Source organism: Vipera ursinii, assembly GCF_947247035.1.
Source record: "Vipera ursinii genome assembly, chromosome: 3".
NCBI classification, from domain to species: Eukaryota; Metazoa; Chordata; class Lepidosauria; order Squamata; family Viperidae; genus Vipera; species Vipera ursinii.
In genome coordinates, this window is record NC_139516.1 from 204958374 (window position 1) to 204977844 (window position 19471).

Genomic DNA, 19471 nt, shown 5'->3' on the forward strand with positions numbered 1-19471 from the left:
TGTGAGTAGACTGTACCACTGTGGTGAGAAGGTAACAGTGTTCTGTGAGCTTCGGCTTATAGTCATGCTGGTGGCCACATGACCGCGGAAAATGTCTTTGGACAACGCTGGCTCCCTCGGGCAAGAAACGGAGACGAGCACCGTGCCCTAGAGTTGGACACAAGGGACAGGGAAACCTTTACCTTATTAGCTGGCCAGCTACTCCAAACCAGGGTGGGCACATTTTATTTTATTTTTTATTTTAATCCCATTTATATCCTGCCCTTCTCCGAAGACTCAGGGCGGCTTACAATTTAAGCACAAACCAATGTGCTTAGCAATAGCCTTCATTCTATGTATATGCCTGCTTATTAGGGCTTTCGCCCCCCCCCCCCCCAGCGGCATTATTACAAAGTCAGCTTATTGCCCCCAACAATCTGGGTCCTCATTTTACCTACCTCGGAAGGATGGAAGGCTGAGTCAACCTTGAGCCTGGTGGGATGCGAACCTGCACTAATTGCAGGCAGCTGGTGTTACTTAAGGAGGCATTAGCCCACTGTTCCACCAAGGCTCTCATTATTTGAAGGATCGTCTTTTTCCAGTTATATCTAACTGACCTACCAGAATGGAGAGGGAGGGTTAAGGTTAGGGCTCTCTTCTTCTCCTAAAAATATCCCTCTAGTGGGACCAAGAAGAAGAGACTTCTCTGTGGTGGCTCACTCTCTGTGGAACATCATCTCTGCAGAAATACTCTTTGACGCTCTTTCAAAAGGTCCCGAAGATATGATTTTGCCACTGAACTTGGTGGGGGATACAAAGCCCATCAAGTGGTTGGTTTGATTTTGTTGCCAGGGGAGTGGAACCTTTTTTTTTACATTTTGTCTAGGGGTTTTAGTTCTGTAAGTCACCCAGAGTCAGTGTGACGTGAGTTGGATGGCCATATAAATTCCCTTAATTCATAAATAAAAACTCCAACAACGAAGCTTTCCACTCATCTTGGAGTCACAGGCCACGCCTTGAAGAATGCACCGTAATACGTTTGCTCACCTGAATCCCCTTCTTCTTCCAGGTCTTCATGCTTAACGAGAATACAGATGTGCTTTCTGAGCTGTCGAGAATTAGAGAACTTCCGGTTGCACTTCCGGCACTGCAAGTTCTCTACGGGAACATCCACCAACTCTCCTCCTTCTTCAGGTCCTGGTTGTACACCTTCACTTGGAGCAGAGGTAGTGCTTTCAGCCAATTCTTCTTCGGCGTAACATTTCTTGGTTGATCCTTTGGGCCTTCCTCTCTTCCTCTTCACGACGAGCAGTTCTGTTGGAATAGGGAACGGGAGAGAAATTAACCACTTGAGAGGGTAATTCTGGCTTTAGTGAATATTTACTGAATAAACTTGTAGCAAAGACATTCCAAGAGATTCTCGCCACAAATGATTTTATACGGCCAAGCATCCTCAGATTATATTTATAGCAGCCTGGTCAATTAAATTACGAAGCAAGCCAACCTATTTCCCAACTTAACTCACAAGACTCAATGTACATTCTAGACATTTGCTGTTGCTAATGACAAGTCACAGTAAAATCTAAACCACAGAGCTTCCTCTTTATGAACCAGCATTAGTGTTTAGCAGTTACCACTTTAAGGGAAGATGGAGACTCAAATACTAGTGAAGACTGGAAACAGCTAAGAAAAATAGGGTACTTGCATGAGGAAGAATAAAGATTTTTAAGAGAATGTTCAAATCTTTGAGAGGCTGCCACTATTTTCCAAAGTACCAGAAGGCAAGAAACGATGGATGGAAACTAATCAAGAAGAGAAGCAACCTGAACTAAGGAGAAATTTCTTAATGGCGAGAACGATTAACTAGTGCAGGGTTAGGAACCTTGGCTCTTTTGTGACTTGTGGACTTCAACTCCCAGAATTCCTGAATCAGCCATGATCCCTAGCTTAGGCAAAGTTCAGCTTTCAACCCCAATCGTCTGCTCTGCTAAAACTAAAGCCATCTTAATCCATCATCTTTCTCCGGAAGTCACTCTGAGTCATCACTTTTCCACACACCGATGGGTTCACATGTTGTATCAAGCCTTTTTTTTTTGAGGTGTATTTGGCAAGTTCAGTTGGTTGTGGTTCACGTAAATCACAGCTCACACTTGTAGACCATAGGTTCCATTAACTGAGATGCTTGAGCCAAACTGAACCAAACTCTGATTTTGGTTTCCTGCACTGTGTGTGAATCCAGTTGGTTTGGCTCCCAAAATTGTTTATTTATTTATTTGAGAAATCCTTCCCTAAAAGAATCCTTAGATGGGTAATTTTAGAATAAGCTTTCATCAGGTGAAATGTCAGCCAATGCCCCAGTTCACTCACAAGGCCTGATAATCATTTTTTACCATATTTTTCATCCTTTAAATCAGAGGTCTTCAAACTTGGCCATTTTATGACTTGTGGACTTCAACTCCCAGAATTCCTCAGCCAGCATGCCTGGCTGAGGAATTCTGGGAGTTGAAGTCCACAAGTCATAAAAAGGCCAAGTTTGAAGACTCCTGCTTTAAATAGAATAACAGAATTGGGAGGGACCTTGGAGGCCTTCTAGTCCAACCCCCTGCTTGAGCAGAAGACCCTATACCATTTCAAACAAGTGGCTGCCCAGTTTCAAAAGCCTTCAGGGATAGGGCAACCACAACTTCTGTAGGCAAACTGTTCCACTAGTTCAGGGGTAGGCAACCTTGGCTCTTTTATGACTGGTGGACTTCATCTCCCAGAATTCCTGAGCCAGCATGGCTCAGTTTGGAAACCTCTCCCTTTCACCTCAGCATGGCTGGCTCAGGAATTCTGGGAGTTGAAGTCCACAAGTCATAAAGCGGCCTAGGCCTAGACCAGGGGTAGGCAACCTTGGCTCTTTTATGACTGGTGGACTTCAACTCCCAGAATTCCTGAGCCACCATGGCTCAGCTTGGAAACCTCTCCCTTTCCCCATAGCATGGCTGGCTTTAAGACTTGTGAACTTGGCAACTTTTAAGACTTGTGAACTTCAGCTCCCAGGATTCATTAGCCGGCAATGCTGGCTGGGGAATTCTGGGAGTTGAAGGGTCCACAAGTCTCAAAGTTGCCAAGTTTGGAGACCCCTGGCCTAAGCCTGAGTTGGAGCCTTTCATAGGCATACTGGTTTTTGGCTATCTTGCCTTTTTAACCACTTTTACTTGAAATGGCCTATAAATTGTTGTTTTTTTGGCCTTTTAAGAACCTCCAGAAAGACAGGTTTTATTACACTGGGTGATATTCCTCCAACCTACAATGAAAGAAGATTTGTGTAAATTTGAAAACTTAAGAACTTTTTTTGTTTAATTGGAAAAAAGCAGTAAAAGGGTGATTAGAATGTTGATTTTGGAAAGCTTTTAAATGGACTAGGGGGCCAGACTGACTGGAAACAAGATTTTGAAAAAAAAAGTTGTAAGAATATTTCCTGCTGTTTGTTTAAAATCCTATTAAAATATATGAAGATTTGAGCTTAAGAGTCAGAAACCTCTTCCTGGGAAATGTTCTGTTTAAGAACACAATGTGATAAGAACAGACCTTGAAGGCGGGTTACGAAAGGCAACCAGAAAGAATTAAAGATTATAATTAACAGAGAACTCCCACTAATACAGAATGGAGAAAAAATAGATTAACTCTGGAAGAATTTAAGGATATTTGGCAACAATGTACTCAGAAATTACTCTTGAGACTGTCTGATAACAATAAAAATGGCTTAAAAGAAGAGATAGAAGGGACACAGCTGAATATCAAAGTGTTTTGGATATGGATTTAAATCTAACCGGTTACGTGCATATTGACAAAGCCAGACAAATGAAGCTGGCTGAGATTTCCATAGTCAAAAAGGACATGAAAATAATAACCAGATTAATGACTTAAATATGTGGATTTTAATCGGTGGTGGGATTCAAATAGGTGAACAACCGGGTTCTCTGTGTGGATGCCGTTTCCGGAAGTCCATTCTGGGCCTGGGCAACAAAAAATTAGCTATCAGTTCTGCCGAACTGGCAGAATCCCACCAATGATTTTAACTCAAAAAAGTGACTTTGATAATTTCCTTACTTTGCATTAAAGAAAAGATGTGCTATACCTATGAAGCAATTCAGGAGAAAAGAAAAAGAAAGAAGAAACCAGCTTTTAGGATATTACCTAAAAGAAATAATTAAACCCTTAAAACAAAAATTAAGGTTTACAAAGTGGGGGCCTATTTGATCAAGGCTAAACTGTATATTATTCTCTTTTTTCTAATAGTTTTAATGGGTTTTCTTTGAGTCGGAGTGAATGAGGCTTTAAAGATTTGTTCATAAATAAGATATGAGAGAAAGAGTTTTGTTGTATTTATGGAGAAAGTGATAAACTATGATGTTATCACTGAGAGGAGATGAAGAGAAGATGATCAGAAATTAATTTGTGGAATATTATTTGAAGGGATTAAAGATATTTTCAATTTGTTCTTTCGAGTGGCTCTTAATGGATTTTTTTCTTGATTAACTTTGTTATATGAAGTTTTAAAGATTTGTTTATAGATGTAAGACACGGCAGGAAGAATTTTGTTTACACATATATTTTAGAGTAAGTATTAAAGTAACACGTAAAGGAAAAGAATTATGAAATTGATTTACTTGCTTAAAGTTAAAAATATATACTGTTATTTCTAGTAGCGCTAAATGGACTTGCCAATTAAGATTGAAAGATGAGGCTTTATTAACTGTCAATGTATAAAGATGAGATATGGGATGAACAGAATATTGTTAGAAATATTAGAGAAGATGTTAAACTATTAGAAATGCTTAGACTTACTGTATTCTTGCAAAACCATTATCATCTCATGAAGAGATAATAAAGAAAAATTCAGCTAGGAGCTGCATATTCCCCCACCCTCCATTCTTTCATTTCGGCTACGGTTCAGCCATTTTAATCTGACACTTGATCAGGGAATAAAAAACGAAGAAGATACGTTTTCCTCCATATGTCAATACAAGGTTATACATAAAATTTGATAGAGATCAACTTCAAATATTTTGCAAGTTCAAAAAATATAGAAATTGAGTGGTGAAAGTCTAAAAACTCTTCACACACAGACACCCTGAACACATGTTGTGCTTCCATACGGAGGGGAGAGGGGTTACCCAGAACAATATATATCAATAAGAGAAAAGAAAAGAAAAATGTTTAGACTTATTCTTGATGAAGAGAAAAGATCCATCCATCCATCCGTCCGTCCATCCGTCTGACCATCTTTCTGTCTGTCTGTCTGTCTCTCTCTCTATCTATCTATCTATCCCCCTCTCCCCTTCTCCTTTTTGCACTATTTTTTCTTGCTTTTCTTGCTTATATTTAAATAATATTGTCCACCCTGCGATAATATCTGTAATACCATCAAACATCCACATCTGCCTATCCCAGGTCCTTGGTATGGACTCGATAGGTAGACAAAAATGCCAAATCCAGTCTGAACATCTGGCTGACTGTGTGATATTAATATTAATTAATATTATTAATATTAATAATAATTAATATTATTAATATTAATAATAATTAATATTATTAATTAATTAATATTATTAATATTAATATTAGTATTAAGAGCCTTGGTGGAGCAGTGGGCTAATGCCTCCTTAAGTAACACCAGCTGCCTGCAATTAGTGCAGGTTCGAGTCCCACCAGGCTCAAGGTTGACTCAGCCTTCCATCCTTCCGAGGTAGGTAAAATGAGGACCCAGATTGTTGGGGGCAATAAGCTGACTTTGTAATAATGCCGCTTGGGTGTGTGTGTGAAAGCTCTAATAAGCAGGCATATACATAGAATGAAGGCTACTGCTAAGCTTGTAAGCCGCGCTGAGTCTTCGGAAAAAAATAATAATAATAATAAGAAGAAGACCTTGGAGGTCATCTAGTCCAACCCGCTGCTCAGGCAGGAAATCCTATACCATTTCAGAGAAATGGCTGTCCAGTCTTTTCTTAAAAAAACTTCCAGTGTTGGAGCATTAACAGCTTCTGGAGGCAGGTTGTTCCACTGATTAATTTAATCTTTGTAATTTTAAACTTCAATGAAAAGTATTATTATTTTTTTTAAAAAGGGAAAAGAGATGCCTCAACCTTTCTGTTTTTAACTCCCATTCTATGTCTACCCTGGCTAGAACTTAAGAGAGCAGTCTTGCCTGGTTTATCAGTCTAGCTAAGACCGTGTAAGCCAGAGGTCTCCAACCTTTCCCGGATGGCAGACCAGAGGGAAAGGGAGGGGGAAGCATTTTACGCAGTGCACGCGTGCACACACACACACACACACACACACACACACAAGGGGGCCATGAGCACATGTGATGGAAATGGGGCAGTGCTAGCGCCCATGTGACACTCGGTAGCACCGCTCTGTTTTTGCTGCGCGGGCGCTAGCACTGTCCCGTTCGTGCCACGTGGCACCCCGTTTGCATAGCAGTGGTGGCGGTGCTAACATGAGTGCGAGTGAGTGCGCACACATGCATGCAGTGGCCAGCCTCTTCTGTGACCCAATGGCCAGTAGGGGACCAGGTTGGGGACCCCTGGTGTTAGCGGACTCCCTCATTTAAAAAAAAACATCAGCTTTCCTTTATGTCCGTGATTAGGCTTAGACGAAAGATCATCATCCAAAATTTGGTCCGCCTGCTAGGAAAACTGACTCAGTCAGTGTCCTGCTACAGTGCCTCTTCTCCCCAAAAATGTGAGAGAAGCATCTCATTCTAGACAATTCACAGAAATGGCTTTTTTTTTAATGATAGGATCAAGAGAAATGAATGAGTTACCCTAAGCACAGAGCCATTACCCTGTTCTTTCCTAAATGTACTTTTTTTCATTCAAGCATCAACTAATCATTTGGCAATAACTTGCGCTATTTTAGCATGCATACCCTGGTAAGGGGTGAGGTGGGCGAGGAATTAAAACGTTGCTGCTGCAAAATAATGGACGCTGCATTATCTAGGCTTTTATTATTCCCTGGTGATTTATATCGAGATGTGCTTGCTTTTTTTTACAATGCTGAACTTCATTAATAATTTATTCAGAATGCACAAAGGAAAATACATGACTGTAAATGTGTGCGCTTGTGTGTGTGTGTATGTGTGTGCGTATTCAGACACACAACCTCACAGAGAGCAGCAGGTTTTGCTGAATTACTGACAGGCTGTGGCTTCTAACTGAAACTCTACCTGCTTTGCTAACATAAAGAGTGGCAACCCTGCCGAACTGTAAATTTTTATAACGCTTAGTATTAGTATGCTACTCTGAATGGCCCTTGTGCAAAATCATGATTATCTAAGGAACTTGTCAGGGAATTGCATAGCCGGCGGCCAAATGGAGTCAGAGAGGCTGACACAAACTTCTAGCTTTATATAAATAAATATATTTAACATCGACGTTTACAGCAAACAAGATAGTCAGGCACATCACTACGTCATGAGGTAAATCATCACCGGTCACGCAGAAGAAAAAAGGCGGGGGGGAAAAAAAGGGAAACTCCCCCTTTGCATCCAGCAACCAATCATAATGTAGAATTGTGTTGTGATTCAGGGTCAGCCTGTGGGTTCGGCAGTTGGGTCGGACGACTCAGAGGAGGAGGAGGGGGGTGTTGAAGAGCTTGCTGATGATGGCCTTGAGGCTCCGCAGAGCCCTCAGCCAGGCCCCTCCCATCTGGTTACGACGCAGACTCAGCTGTGTGAGCCTGACAGCGTGGATGAAGATGACCCACAGCTGGCCCTGTTCAAGGACGCCCGACGCAGGAGGCAGTCAATCAGGAGTAAACAGAGGAAGGCAATGGGGCATCTCGGAAGGAGGCAGAGAGAAGCCACACCCTGAACTGTATAAAAGGGGAATGTGTGGGAGGGCTGGTTTGCTGAAGGCAACCGCTTGAATAGCTCCTGTTTCATGGTTCGTGTCTTGTTTTGCTCTGTTTTATGTTAATTAATTTGGCAGGCTTAGTTCCAGCCTCTTGCCGTTTGTAAAGGGGTTGTCCCTGCCTTTTCTGCAGTGCCGGTAGCAGGCTGGTACAGAACAAATTGCCTCATGCAGGAGCCTGCACTCTCCAACCAATCAAATTACCCCAGTGTGGTTCTGGCCCATTATCCACTTTACCGTTCCAGTTATTAAATTAAATATCTCAATGCAGCGGCTCACGGGAACGGATGCGTCACGCCAAAACCGCACCCGCCCCATTGCCGGCAATGAGGAAAAAGTCGTGATACGTCGCGCGATGTCACGTGACGTTGCGAGTTTGACACGCCTGTTAAACCTGGTCTTCAGTGTGAAGACAAGGAACTCACATATTTGGAGGAAAAAGAAAATGCATGGTTCAAGATGCAACTTCAACAATCACTGATGAGGTTACCTAGTTGGGCCATGAAACGTCTGCAAGAAAACAACTGAGCTTAGAGAGCACCCAAGACCCCTCATTTCTACTCTGAGCTACAAATAATCTCCTTTATGGGTAACTTCAATTTTTTTTTTTTAATAATTCCATTTATATCCCGCCCTTCTCCGAAGACTCAGGGCGGCTTACAAGCTTAGCAGTAGCCTTCATTCTATGTATATGCCTGCTTGTTAGGGCTTTCACACACACCCCAAGTGGCATTATTACAAAGTCAGCTTAATTGCCCCCAACAATCTGGGTCCCAGAGAAACAGGAACTGCGGTTCCTAGAATTCCTTTAGATGGAAACTATGGTTCCATATAACCACTAGACCTCACGTAGGGGAGAAGGCCGCTAAGCAAACTAGTTAGATTCCCTTCTAACAGGGAAGTCTGCCTAGCCAGTTGATCTGGCAGGGCATCCCAGTTTCAGAATAAGATTTGGAAGGGACCTTGGAGGTCTTCTAGCCCAACCCCCTGCTCAGATCCTACACCATTTCAGACAAATGACTGTCCAATCTCTTCTTAAAAACCTCCAGTGATGGAATACCCACAACTTCTGGAGGCAAGCCGTTCCATTGGTAAATTGTTCCATCAGGATATTCCTCCTTAGTTCTAGGTTGGTTTTCTCCTTGGCTGTTGAGAATGATGGCTGCTGTCTGCCCCAGCCCAGCTGCAGGCCCGCAATGGAAGAGACCTGATCCTCCGTGTGGTTCCACAAACAGGAAGGTGACACCTGCAGCAAGACGTGGAGGTGAGGTCCTCTTTAGGACTCTTTCCAACTCTGCTGTGAGGGATGCGGAAGACCACCTTCCCAAGCATGGTGGCAACCGAGGAATCAAGATGGCTCCCGGAAAAGATACAGGGTTGCAAGAAGAGGGGTACAAGGTCTTGACCCTAGCCAGCACACCCTCAAAGAAGGAACCCCATCTCAACTACGGCAAAGGAGGAAGCTGACAGGGCAACCTAACAGTCCATGCATAGCAATAAGAGAGGAGAGTTCCTACGGAGTCGTACTGAGCTTACCCATCAGACTGAATCATGCATAACCCCTGCAGATTCAGCTATTTTTAGGAGTGTTCAACAGACTAGATGCACAGCTATAGTATAGGTGGTACCTTGCTCAATAGTAGCAACTGTGAGAGAGATCTCGGAGTCCTAGTGGACAATCACTTCAATATGAGCCAGCCGTGTGCTGCAGCTGGCAAAAAAGCCAACACAGTGCTAGGCTGCATTGACAGAGGGATAGAATCAAGATCGTGTGAAGTACTAATACCACTTTACAATGCCTTGGTAAGGCCACACCTGGAATACTGCATCCAGTTTTGGTCACCACCATGTAAAAAAGATGTCGAGACTCTAGAAAGGGTACAAAGAAGAGCAACAAAGATGATTGGGTGACTGGAGGCTAAAACGTATAGGGAACGGTTGCTGGAATTGGGTATGTGTAGTTTAATGAAAAGAAGGACGAGGGATGACATGATAGCAGTGTTCCAATATCTCAGGGGCTGCCACAAAGAAGAGGGAGTCAAGCTATTCTCCAAAGCACCTGAAGGCAGGACAAGAAGCAACGGATGGAAACTAGTCAAGGAGAGAAGCAACCTAGAACTAAGGAGAAACTTCCTGACAGTTAGAACAATTAACCAGTGGAACAACCTGCCTCCAGAAGCAGTGAATGCTCCAACACTGGAAGTTTTTAAGAAGAGACTGGCCAGCCATTTGTCTGAAATGGTATAGGGTTTCCTGCCTGAGCAGGGGGTTGGACTAGATGACCTCCAAGGTCCCTTCCAACTACTACTACTTCTTCTTCTTCTTCTTCTTCTTCTTCTTCTTCTTCTTCTTCTTCTTCTTCTTCTTCTTCTTCTTCTTCTTCTTATTATTATTATTATTATTATTATTATTATTATTATTATTATTATTATTATTATATGAAATTTTTATCCCATCTTTAGCTTGGGCCACACCCCTAGCAATCGCTCCTTTTATTTTTCTCCACAGTCACAGAGAGACTTCCATGAACGTGGGTCTCCCTGGTTCGCAGCTATAAGGAAGGTGCACGCATCTTTTTTTTTCTTTTTTTTTTCAAGACAAATAAAAAAAAAAGATTTTGGCTGAAAATGTTGTGCAAAGTAATGTGGCCACTTTGCAGGAATTGACTTTACCCTTCGTAAGATAAATATTGGCTGAATTGCACAACACAATAGATTAGCTTAAAAGGAAACTAATACCCACTGAATTATCTTATGGTATACATTAAACCATTGTATTACTTATTTCTTGGAGAACAATTCTTCTCTTGGAGCATAACTGAGTAAATACAAAAACTGTTTTTGGTAATCAGGAGTAAAGTGTTGTATGAACCTAGGAATTTCTTCATAGACCAGGACAGATCCTGCATTCTAAACCCTAAATCCTAGTTAGCAAAATACAATTGCTATGTTTGCATAACATGATACGCTCAGAAAAACGTGTCATTACTTGTATGATGGCCTGGTTATACAACCTACAAAGATGATGCCCACATTTCATTTTATTTATATATGAAATCAAATCTAGAGGCTGCCTCAATCATTTCTGCAACTGTTAGATAGTTTACAGAGTGTAAATAATTAAAATACACACACAGAGAGAGAAATAACAATAAGGATAAAACATCCATATCAGGAAAAAACAGCAGGTATAGTTACAAAACCACACAAAGCATCCAACACAGAGAGATCTGAAAAAGCCTTATCTTCAAAGCTTTTAAAAACACAACAGGGCTGGGGGTTGTATAGATTTCAGAAGGCTGCTGTACCAGAAAGCTGGTAAAAGGTAAAGGCAAAGGCTCCCCCGCACATGCGTGCTAGTCGTTTCCGACTCTAGGGGCTGGTGCTCATCTCCGTTTCAAAGCCGAAGAGCCAGCGTTTGTCCGAGGACGTCTCCGTGGTCATGTGGCTGGCATTCATTTCATTTCATTTCATTTTATTAAATTTGTATATCGCCCTTCTCCCGAAGGACTCAGGGCAGTGAACAGGGCATATATAAATAGCAAATACAAAAATTAAAAGAGAATTAAACAAGTGCCCAGATAACATCGACAAGACCGCATGACTAGACGCCAAAGGCGCACGGAACGCTGTTACCTTCCCACCGGAGTGGTCCCTATTTTTCTACTTGCATTTTTACGTGCTTTCGAACTGCTAGGTTGGCAGAAGCTGAGACGAGTAACAGGCGCTCACTCTGTTACGCGGCACTCGGGATTCGACCCGCCAAACTGCCGACCTTCTGATCGACAAGCTCAGCATCCTAAACCACTGAGCCACCGCGTCCCTTTTAGAAAGCTGGAGGGGCCACCAAAAAGGTATGTCTCCAAGATGACGTAAGATGGCAGATCTTAACCCAATGAAGCGAACCAACCTTCCCATGTTAATGTTAATGGCAGAAACAAGCAGAGAGTTGCAGTCCCATAGGTATCCAGGCTTTAAGCCTCTACAATGATGAGTTAAATTACCTCATCCCATTTTATTAGTATTTAATTTGGCATGCATTCCTATCAAAGGCGTTTCACGAATGCAAATTTGGGCAGTTAAAAAAGCACACCAAAGAGAAGTCACAGACTCCCTTTTCTGCAGCAGCAGTCATACTTTTCATACAGGCACTCCTTGGCTTACAACAGCTCATTTAGTGACCGTCTGAAGTTACAACAGCACTTCATGACCGTTTTTCACACTTACGACCTTTGCAGCATCGCCAGTCACGTGATCAAAAATTCAGATGATTGGCAACTGACTCATATTTATGATGGTTGCAGGGTCCTGGGGTCACGTGATCCCCTTTTGAGACCTTTTGACAAGCAAAGTCAATGAGGAAGCCAGATTCACTTAACAACCGTGTTACTAACTTAACAACTGCAGTAATTCACTTACCAACTGTGGCCAGAAAGGTTGTAAAATAGGGCAATGCTCACTTTGCAAATGTCTCGCTTAGCAACAGAAATTTTGGGCTCAATTTTGCTCGTAAGTCGAGAACTAGCTGTACGGAGGCAGCGTTCAGCGTAAGAGTTTAGTGTATACCAGGGGTCAGCAACCTGAAACAGTGAAAGAGCCACTCAGAACCGGTTCCCTCACAAAAGGAAAAACTGGGAGCCGCAAAAAATGTGTGCGCATGTGTGTACATGCGTGCATGCGCAGAACAGGATTTGACTGAAGAGTGGAGCCAAGGCGAGATATGCACCTACCCTGCATATTTGAATTGATTGAACTTTTTTAGTCCCACTTTTTTTTTTGGACTGCACATGGCAGAGGACTGGGAGCCACAGGAGACGGCTGAAAGAGCCGCATGTGGCTCCGGAGCCGCGGGTTGCAGACCTGTGGTGTATACAGAAGAATATACGAAGAAAGATTAAATGGAAGTTAAACTACGCTTTCGTAGCCTTGCCTTGGCTTAGCCAGGATGTTCACAGTATAGAAATTTCCATTTAATTTGTGCAAAGAAAATTCTGTGAGTTGAATTCCACGAGTCATAAAAGAGCCAAGGTTGCCTATCCCTGGCCTAGGCCTAGGCCGCTTTATGACTCGTGGACTTCAACTCCCAGAATTCCTGAGCCAGCCATGATGAGGGAAAGGGAGAGGTTTCCAAGCTGAGCCATGCTGGCTCAGGAATTCTGGGAGTTGAGGTCCACGAGTCATAAAAGAGCCAAGGTTGCCTACCCCTGAACTAGTGGAACAGTTTGCCTACAGAGTTTTATAATACATTAATTAGACCTCCAACAGCTACTCTTTTGAACACATCAATGGCCGGACAGATTTACTGCCGTTCAATTCCTGCCACTTGGTTCGCAGTGTTAATTAGCAGAGATGGTGGTTCAGCTGTTGAGCAACTGCTAAGGAACAGAGCTTGTATTTCTTACTTGTGGTCAACCTTAACTTTTCATTTTTAAGGCTAATCTTACTTATTGTGTGAATCCAGCAATGATGTAACCTCCAGTGTGTGGAAGACGTAACCAGCCAGCGCTTGTGATCCATACCCTGTCCCAGTTTGATAATGCATGTCTGAAAAAAGTGTGATGGTGTTAAAAAATATCTATACCCTAAATCAGGGGTCTTCAAACGTGGCCCTTTTATGACTTGTGGACTTCAACTCCCAGAAGTCCTCAGCCAGGAGTTGAAGTTCACAACTCATAAAAGGGCCAAGACCGAAGACCCCTGGTTAAACCTTTTTCACTGAATGGAGGAGGAAGAAGGATGATGGAGGATGATGGAGGAGGAGGAGGAGGAGGAAGAGGAGGAGGAGGAGGAGGAGGAGGAGGAGGAGGAGGAGGAGGAGGAGGAGGAGGAGAGGGAAAGGAAGAATCAGAAGAAAGAAGGAGGAGGAGGAGGAAGAATGGTGAAGTCCACAAGTCATAAAAGGACCACATTTGAAGACCCCTGCCCTAAATGCATGGCAAGTTAGCAATAATGGGAAATATAATTAGCTTTTAGAAGTATAGATTTCTGCACTGGACAAAGGGTTGGACTAGAAGATCTTCAAGGTCCCTTCCAACTGTATGATTCTATGCCCATCTAGAAAAATTACAAGATACAGTAAATGCTAGATGCTGTTTTGCCACTTGCTCTTTCGATGATGGAGGTGCTTGATTTACAACATTGGTTGTTTTTCTCACTACTGCTGGGCCGCAGAAGGCTTTGCTTATAAGTTGTGCAACTTTTATTTTTCTCTTTTGTCTTTCCCTTTAACACAGCTGTAATATTAAAACCCTGGACCATCAAAAAGGCTGAGTGCCAAAGAATTGAGGCCTTTGAACTATGGTGCTGGAGAAGACTCCTGCGAGTCCCTTGGACTGCAAAGCGATCAAACCGGTCAGTCCTAGGGGAGATCAACCCTGACTGCTCTTTAGATGGCCATATCCTGAAGCGGAAACTCAAATACTTTGGCCACCTAATGAGAAGGAAGGACTCACTGAAGAAGAGCATAATGCTGGGAAAGATTGAGGGCAAGAGAAGAAGGGGACAACAGAGAATGAGGTGGCTGGATGGAGTCACTGAAGCAGTAGGCGTGAGCCTAAATGGACTCCAGAAGATGGTAGAGGACAGGAAGGCCTGGAGGAACGTTGTCCATGAGTCCATGAGTCGGACACGACTTTGCAGCTAACAACAACAATATTAAAACCAGGCATCAGAAAAAGGGCTTAGCAAGTGCCATCCGGCCTCCAATTATTTTAGCACCAGGGGCAATACCGTCCAGACAAATGAAAGGAAAATTGTATTTGTCATCCTGTTTAGTTAGGACAATAATCGTCGGCTAAGCCACTCAACCTTTGTGCTGTATGCCTTTCTGGCTAATGTGCCAGTGTTAATTTTCCATTATAAATTATGAATGGTCCCAGTTCTGCCTTTTCAGAAAATGAGGGCTATTATCTAAAATGAATCACAATTATTATTATTATTATTATTATTATTATTATTATTATTATTATTATTATTATTATTATTATTATTATTATTATTACAAATGCCAAGTTAGCATCCAGCCAATTGACTTGCCAAATGACAGCGGCCTCTTATTTGGTGTGGTGGCTGCTTTCCAAAGCAAAGTTCCCCTAATGGCTCTCTAAGACCTAGTTAACCGTGGACAAGCAAAATAAAGGTTTTTTTTATAAACAAAGCAGAGCTCCGCTTATATTTAAAACCAACAAGAAGCAAGCAATTGTTCCTGGAACGTTGTTGCAGTCTTGGAGGTGATAACCATTATTACAAAGATGATGGCTGCTATTGCTCTATTGCAGTGATGGCAAACCTTTCAGAGACCGAGTGCCCAAACTGCAACCCAAAACCCACTTACGCATCGTTGGGCGCCGGGTGGGCGTGGCCCATTGGGTAGGCGTGGCCCACTGGGTGGGCGTGGCTGCAGTGGTAACGGCAGACTGGGTGGGACTAAAAAGTTCAATCAGTCAATTCCAACTTTGCGAGATCATTTTTTTTCCAGCAAGAAGTTGAAATTGATTGATTGAACGAACCTTTTTTTGGTGGGGGGGGCACGCGGCAGCGGAGGCCTAAAGCGAAAAGGTTTTATAAAACCCAGCTGAAGGGCCAGGACTGGGGCGACGGGGCGCATGCCCATAGGTTCGCCACCACGGCTCTATTGCCGTGATGGAAGCCCACCACATGGTGTGCTGCTTTTGGACAGGGAAATTACAGGGTGGTGCATTTATTCCATTGCCACGGCTTCTATATAATAGAAGTAATGACATTCAAAGGCTACATTTCTATATGACGTACTGGGGGTTAATTCCACATGGGAATACAACCTGGTTGTAATCTTGGCTTAAGGAAGGACAAGATTAGGGAGCAGAGAAATGCACTCTGTATCATCTCCAAAATATTTTCATTCTTACAAATGAAGGCGAATATACGTATCCTAGGATAATGTTGCAGGATCCAATCTGGTTCGGTCACCGAGACCAGGTTTTGTCTTCCAAGCTTTGGGACTCATGCTGGAGCCCATCCTCAGGGAATTTATCTTCTTTAGTTAAGTCCTGCCTTAAACATGAAAGTTGGCTGGGTGACTTTGGGCCAATCCCCAGGAGACTCTGAGTTCTAGTCCTGCCTTAGGCATGAAATCCAACTGGGTGATTGGGCCAGCCGCTCTGTCTCAGCCCAACTACTTCTCAGGGTTGTTGTAGGGAAAAAATAGGAGGAGGAAGGCAAATTCACTGCCTTGAATTATTTACAAAAGTAATAAAGGCAGGAAATAAATCAATTATTAAACCATCAGCATTCATCTTTGCTACTTCTGCCCTAACACACAGCTGAATTTATAACGGTAGTTAAATTCATGTGCGTACGCACCCCCTCCTTAAAGGATAGGGATAGAAAACATGTAGACATTAAACCGTACTTATAATTAATGAAAGCAAACAAATCTGCTGGCAGACTCAGGAGACTATCAAAGCCTTCCTCGGCCTTAAGCAGAGACCTTTAATCAGGGCAGTCAGAATTGCATAAAATACGCAAAGACTGGCTGCTCTTGTGAATTGAAGCTGAAGGAATTTAGGACAACCCAGGGTTGCCACAGAGCAATAAGCGTTCACATCATTGGCTGATTTTGGCCGGGTACCTTCTCCATTTTTATTCGGATTGGTGGGCGTCGTGAGAGGCTTGAGCAGAACGACAATTTCATCCACCTTGGTCCCATCTTCTGAATGCTTCTCAGAGACGTGAGACAGCAACTCGGACTGGCTGGGAGAAAATAAATTACACAGCTTACACATGAAGATGGATCTGTTCCCTGGAAAACATAAAAAAAAAAAGTTGGTTATTACTATTTTTTAAAAAAAAAAATTGGGAGTGTTTGTTCGGGAATCTATAAAGTTACACAGATGACTTATGACCACAACTGAGAATTTTGGTTGCAAGCCGTGTCGCTGGGTGACTGGACTGCATTTTACAGTTTTACAACGGTCATTAAGCAAGCCACTGCGGTCATTAAGCAAATCATATGGTCACAAATCCAAATCCAGTTTATCCAATAGGCGATTTTTTTTGGCCAAAAAATGGCAAAAAATGTCACAAAACATAATAACAGGATTGCAGGACACTACAACCAGTCATAAATACAAGCTGGTTGCCAAGCGAACGTGGAAGGTGATACAGCAATCCTAACTTTGAGAATGGACTGAGAGTCACTTTTTGGAGTATGCTGCAACTTCAAACACCAATAGCAATAGCAATTAGACTTACATGTTGCCCCATAGTGCTTTATAACACACTCTGGGCAGTTTACAATGTCAGCGTATTGTCCCAAACAATCTGGGTTCTCATTTTACTGTCCTAGGAAGGATGGAAAGCCGAGACCACCTTGAGACAGTCAGGATCAAACTCCTGACAGTGAGCAGAGTCAGCCTGCAATACTGCATTCTAGCCACTGCACCACCAAACGGTCATTAAGCGGCCAGTTGTAAGTCAAGGATTACTGGTATACCCATGCATCTATCTGGTGACCTCAGAAATGTAGGCCAGGGGAGGAACTTTGGGTGGGAAAAAAAAACATCCCAGAAGCAACAATATAAAAGTGGTTTACCCTTTTTCTAGGATGTCCCCACCACCAAATTCCTAGTCTGGCCTAATCTCTGGGATTTCCTGGTGGTCTCCCATCCAATCACTACACAAGCTAATCTGGTTTATCTTTTTATTTTATTTTTTAAAAAGTTTAGGTAGGTGCTACTATCTGATGTACTTAACCATTATTTTAATAATAATTAGGCTCAACATTTAAACACTTAGCGTCCATTTAAAGTTTTAACAGACCTTTCAAAGGATACATATTCCGAAATTTCGACAGCCACCACCCCACCACCCCGTCATATGACTGAATTTTGGGCATTTGGCAACCAGCTCACATCTACAGCCATATGCAGTGTCCCAGAGTGGCATAACTGTGATTTGTGATGTTTTTGAAGAAAAACGGCTTTTTCCCCCCAGTTTCAATCAAAAACCGCCCATAGCAACCGATAGAACGCCAGTGTTCACTTAGTGACTGCCACATTTGCTTAAGAATGATTGCAAAGCACAGTTGTAAAATCAGGTTAGTCACATGATGACTTGCTTTCCGACCGTCGTGTCTTATGACCATAATTGCTGGGCTCAATTATTCCACTAACTGAATAAATAGGAGTCCTTGACCTACTATTGTAATTGAGCCTGGCAATTAGGGCCATAAATTGAGGTCTCCCTATATTCTTATTTATCCAATTACTGGAATAATTAAATCATGCAGTATGACTGTTATTTTGAAGACTCTGGTGATGAGTAAACAAGCAGAAGAAAAACGAAAGAAGGAAACGCCGTTTCAGGGCATGAAGTGGAGTCCTGTCAAACCTAGATTATTATTATTTTTACTTGTTATCCCACAGAATTTTATCCCATCTTCAGTCCTGCCTCTAAATTCCGAAAAAGAAAAGCTAGCGTGCTTTACAGTTTTGCCGTGAGGATGAATAGTAACTAAAAAAGTGAGATCCTGCTACACACTGCATAAATAATTATTGCTGCTGCTAATAATAAAGTTGCTGCCGATCTCTGCAGCATCTGAATAAATATGTGAACTGTAATGGATAAATAAGCTGATAATTAGGCTGGGAATCTACAGGACAATAAATGAAAGGGCCAATTAAAGGTAAAGAATCAAATAAGCAGTATTCCAAATTAAGCATGAATGGAATTGATGAGCAGGCCGCGGGTAATTAATTAGGAGGGAAGTCAACAGAGCAATTAATTAGACAAAGAATTAAATATGCAGAGAATCCAAGAAGCTGTTAATCAATTAAGTATGCAGATACGCTAAGGAGACATAGAACTGGTGAAATATTTCAGCTGGCTGTAGGCAATCTTCTTGTAGCCTACAAACTTAAAACTTCATTTACTATTCCAGACAAGTTTCTTATGACATGAAAGCTTTTGGAAAATAAATCTAATTATCTGCCATCATTACCTCTGTGTTATCATAAGATTTCTCTTCCTAGAGCAACAACTGTGGCAAACGTGTCAGAGAAGAAACGTCAGTGAACAGAGTGTGACTCACTTCGGTGTAAGGAGGGACACAGTTGCCCTGGGTCATCTCATACAGAATAACAGAATTGGAAGGGACCTTGGAGGTCTTCTAGTCCAGCCCCTTGCTCAAGCAGGAGACTCTACACCAGAGGTCTTCAAACTTGGTCTTTTTATGACTTGTGGACTTCAACTCCTAGAATTCCTCAGCCAGGCAAGCCATAAAAGGGCCAAGTTTGAAGACCCCTGCTCTACACCAAGGGGTCTTCAAACCTGGCAACTTTAAGACGTTGTGGACTTCAACTCCCAGAATTCCTCAGCCAGCTCTGGGTGGCTGAGGAATTCTGAGAGTTGAGTCCACAAGTTGCCAAGTTTGAAGACCCCTGCCCTACACCATTCCAGATAAAGGGCTGTCAAAGTATCTTTTTAAAAATCTCCAGTGATGAAGCACCCACAACTACTGAAGGCAAGCTGTTCCACTGGTTAATTTTTCTCACTGTTAGGAAACTTCTCTTTAGTTCTGGATTGCTTCTCTCCTTGATTAGTTTCCATCCAGGG

At 42.5% G+C, this 19471-nt stretch overlaps 1 protein-coding gene across 1 annotated transcript in view; it reads right to left on the reverse strand.

The window, feature by feature from the left end:
• The window catches only part of ZFAT (zinc finger and AT-hook domain containing), a 133377-nt gene that overhangs the window by 103795 nt on the left and 10111 nt on the right, over window positions 1-19471 (reverse strand). The window contains exons 2-3 of the mRNA XM_083360036.1: window positions 16488-16658; window positions 1027-1293 (exon numbers count right to left, since the gene is read on the reverse strand). Of these exons, the coding sequence (XP_083216162.1) occupies window positions 1027-1293; window positions 16488-16658 (438 nt within the window). The remainder of the gene's footprint in view (window positions 1-1026; window positions 1294-16487; window positions 16659-19471) is intronic.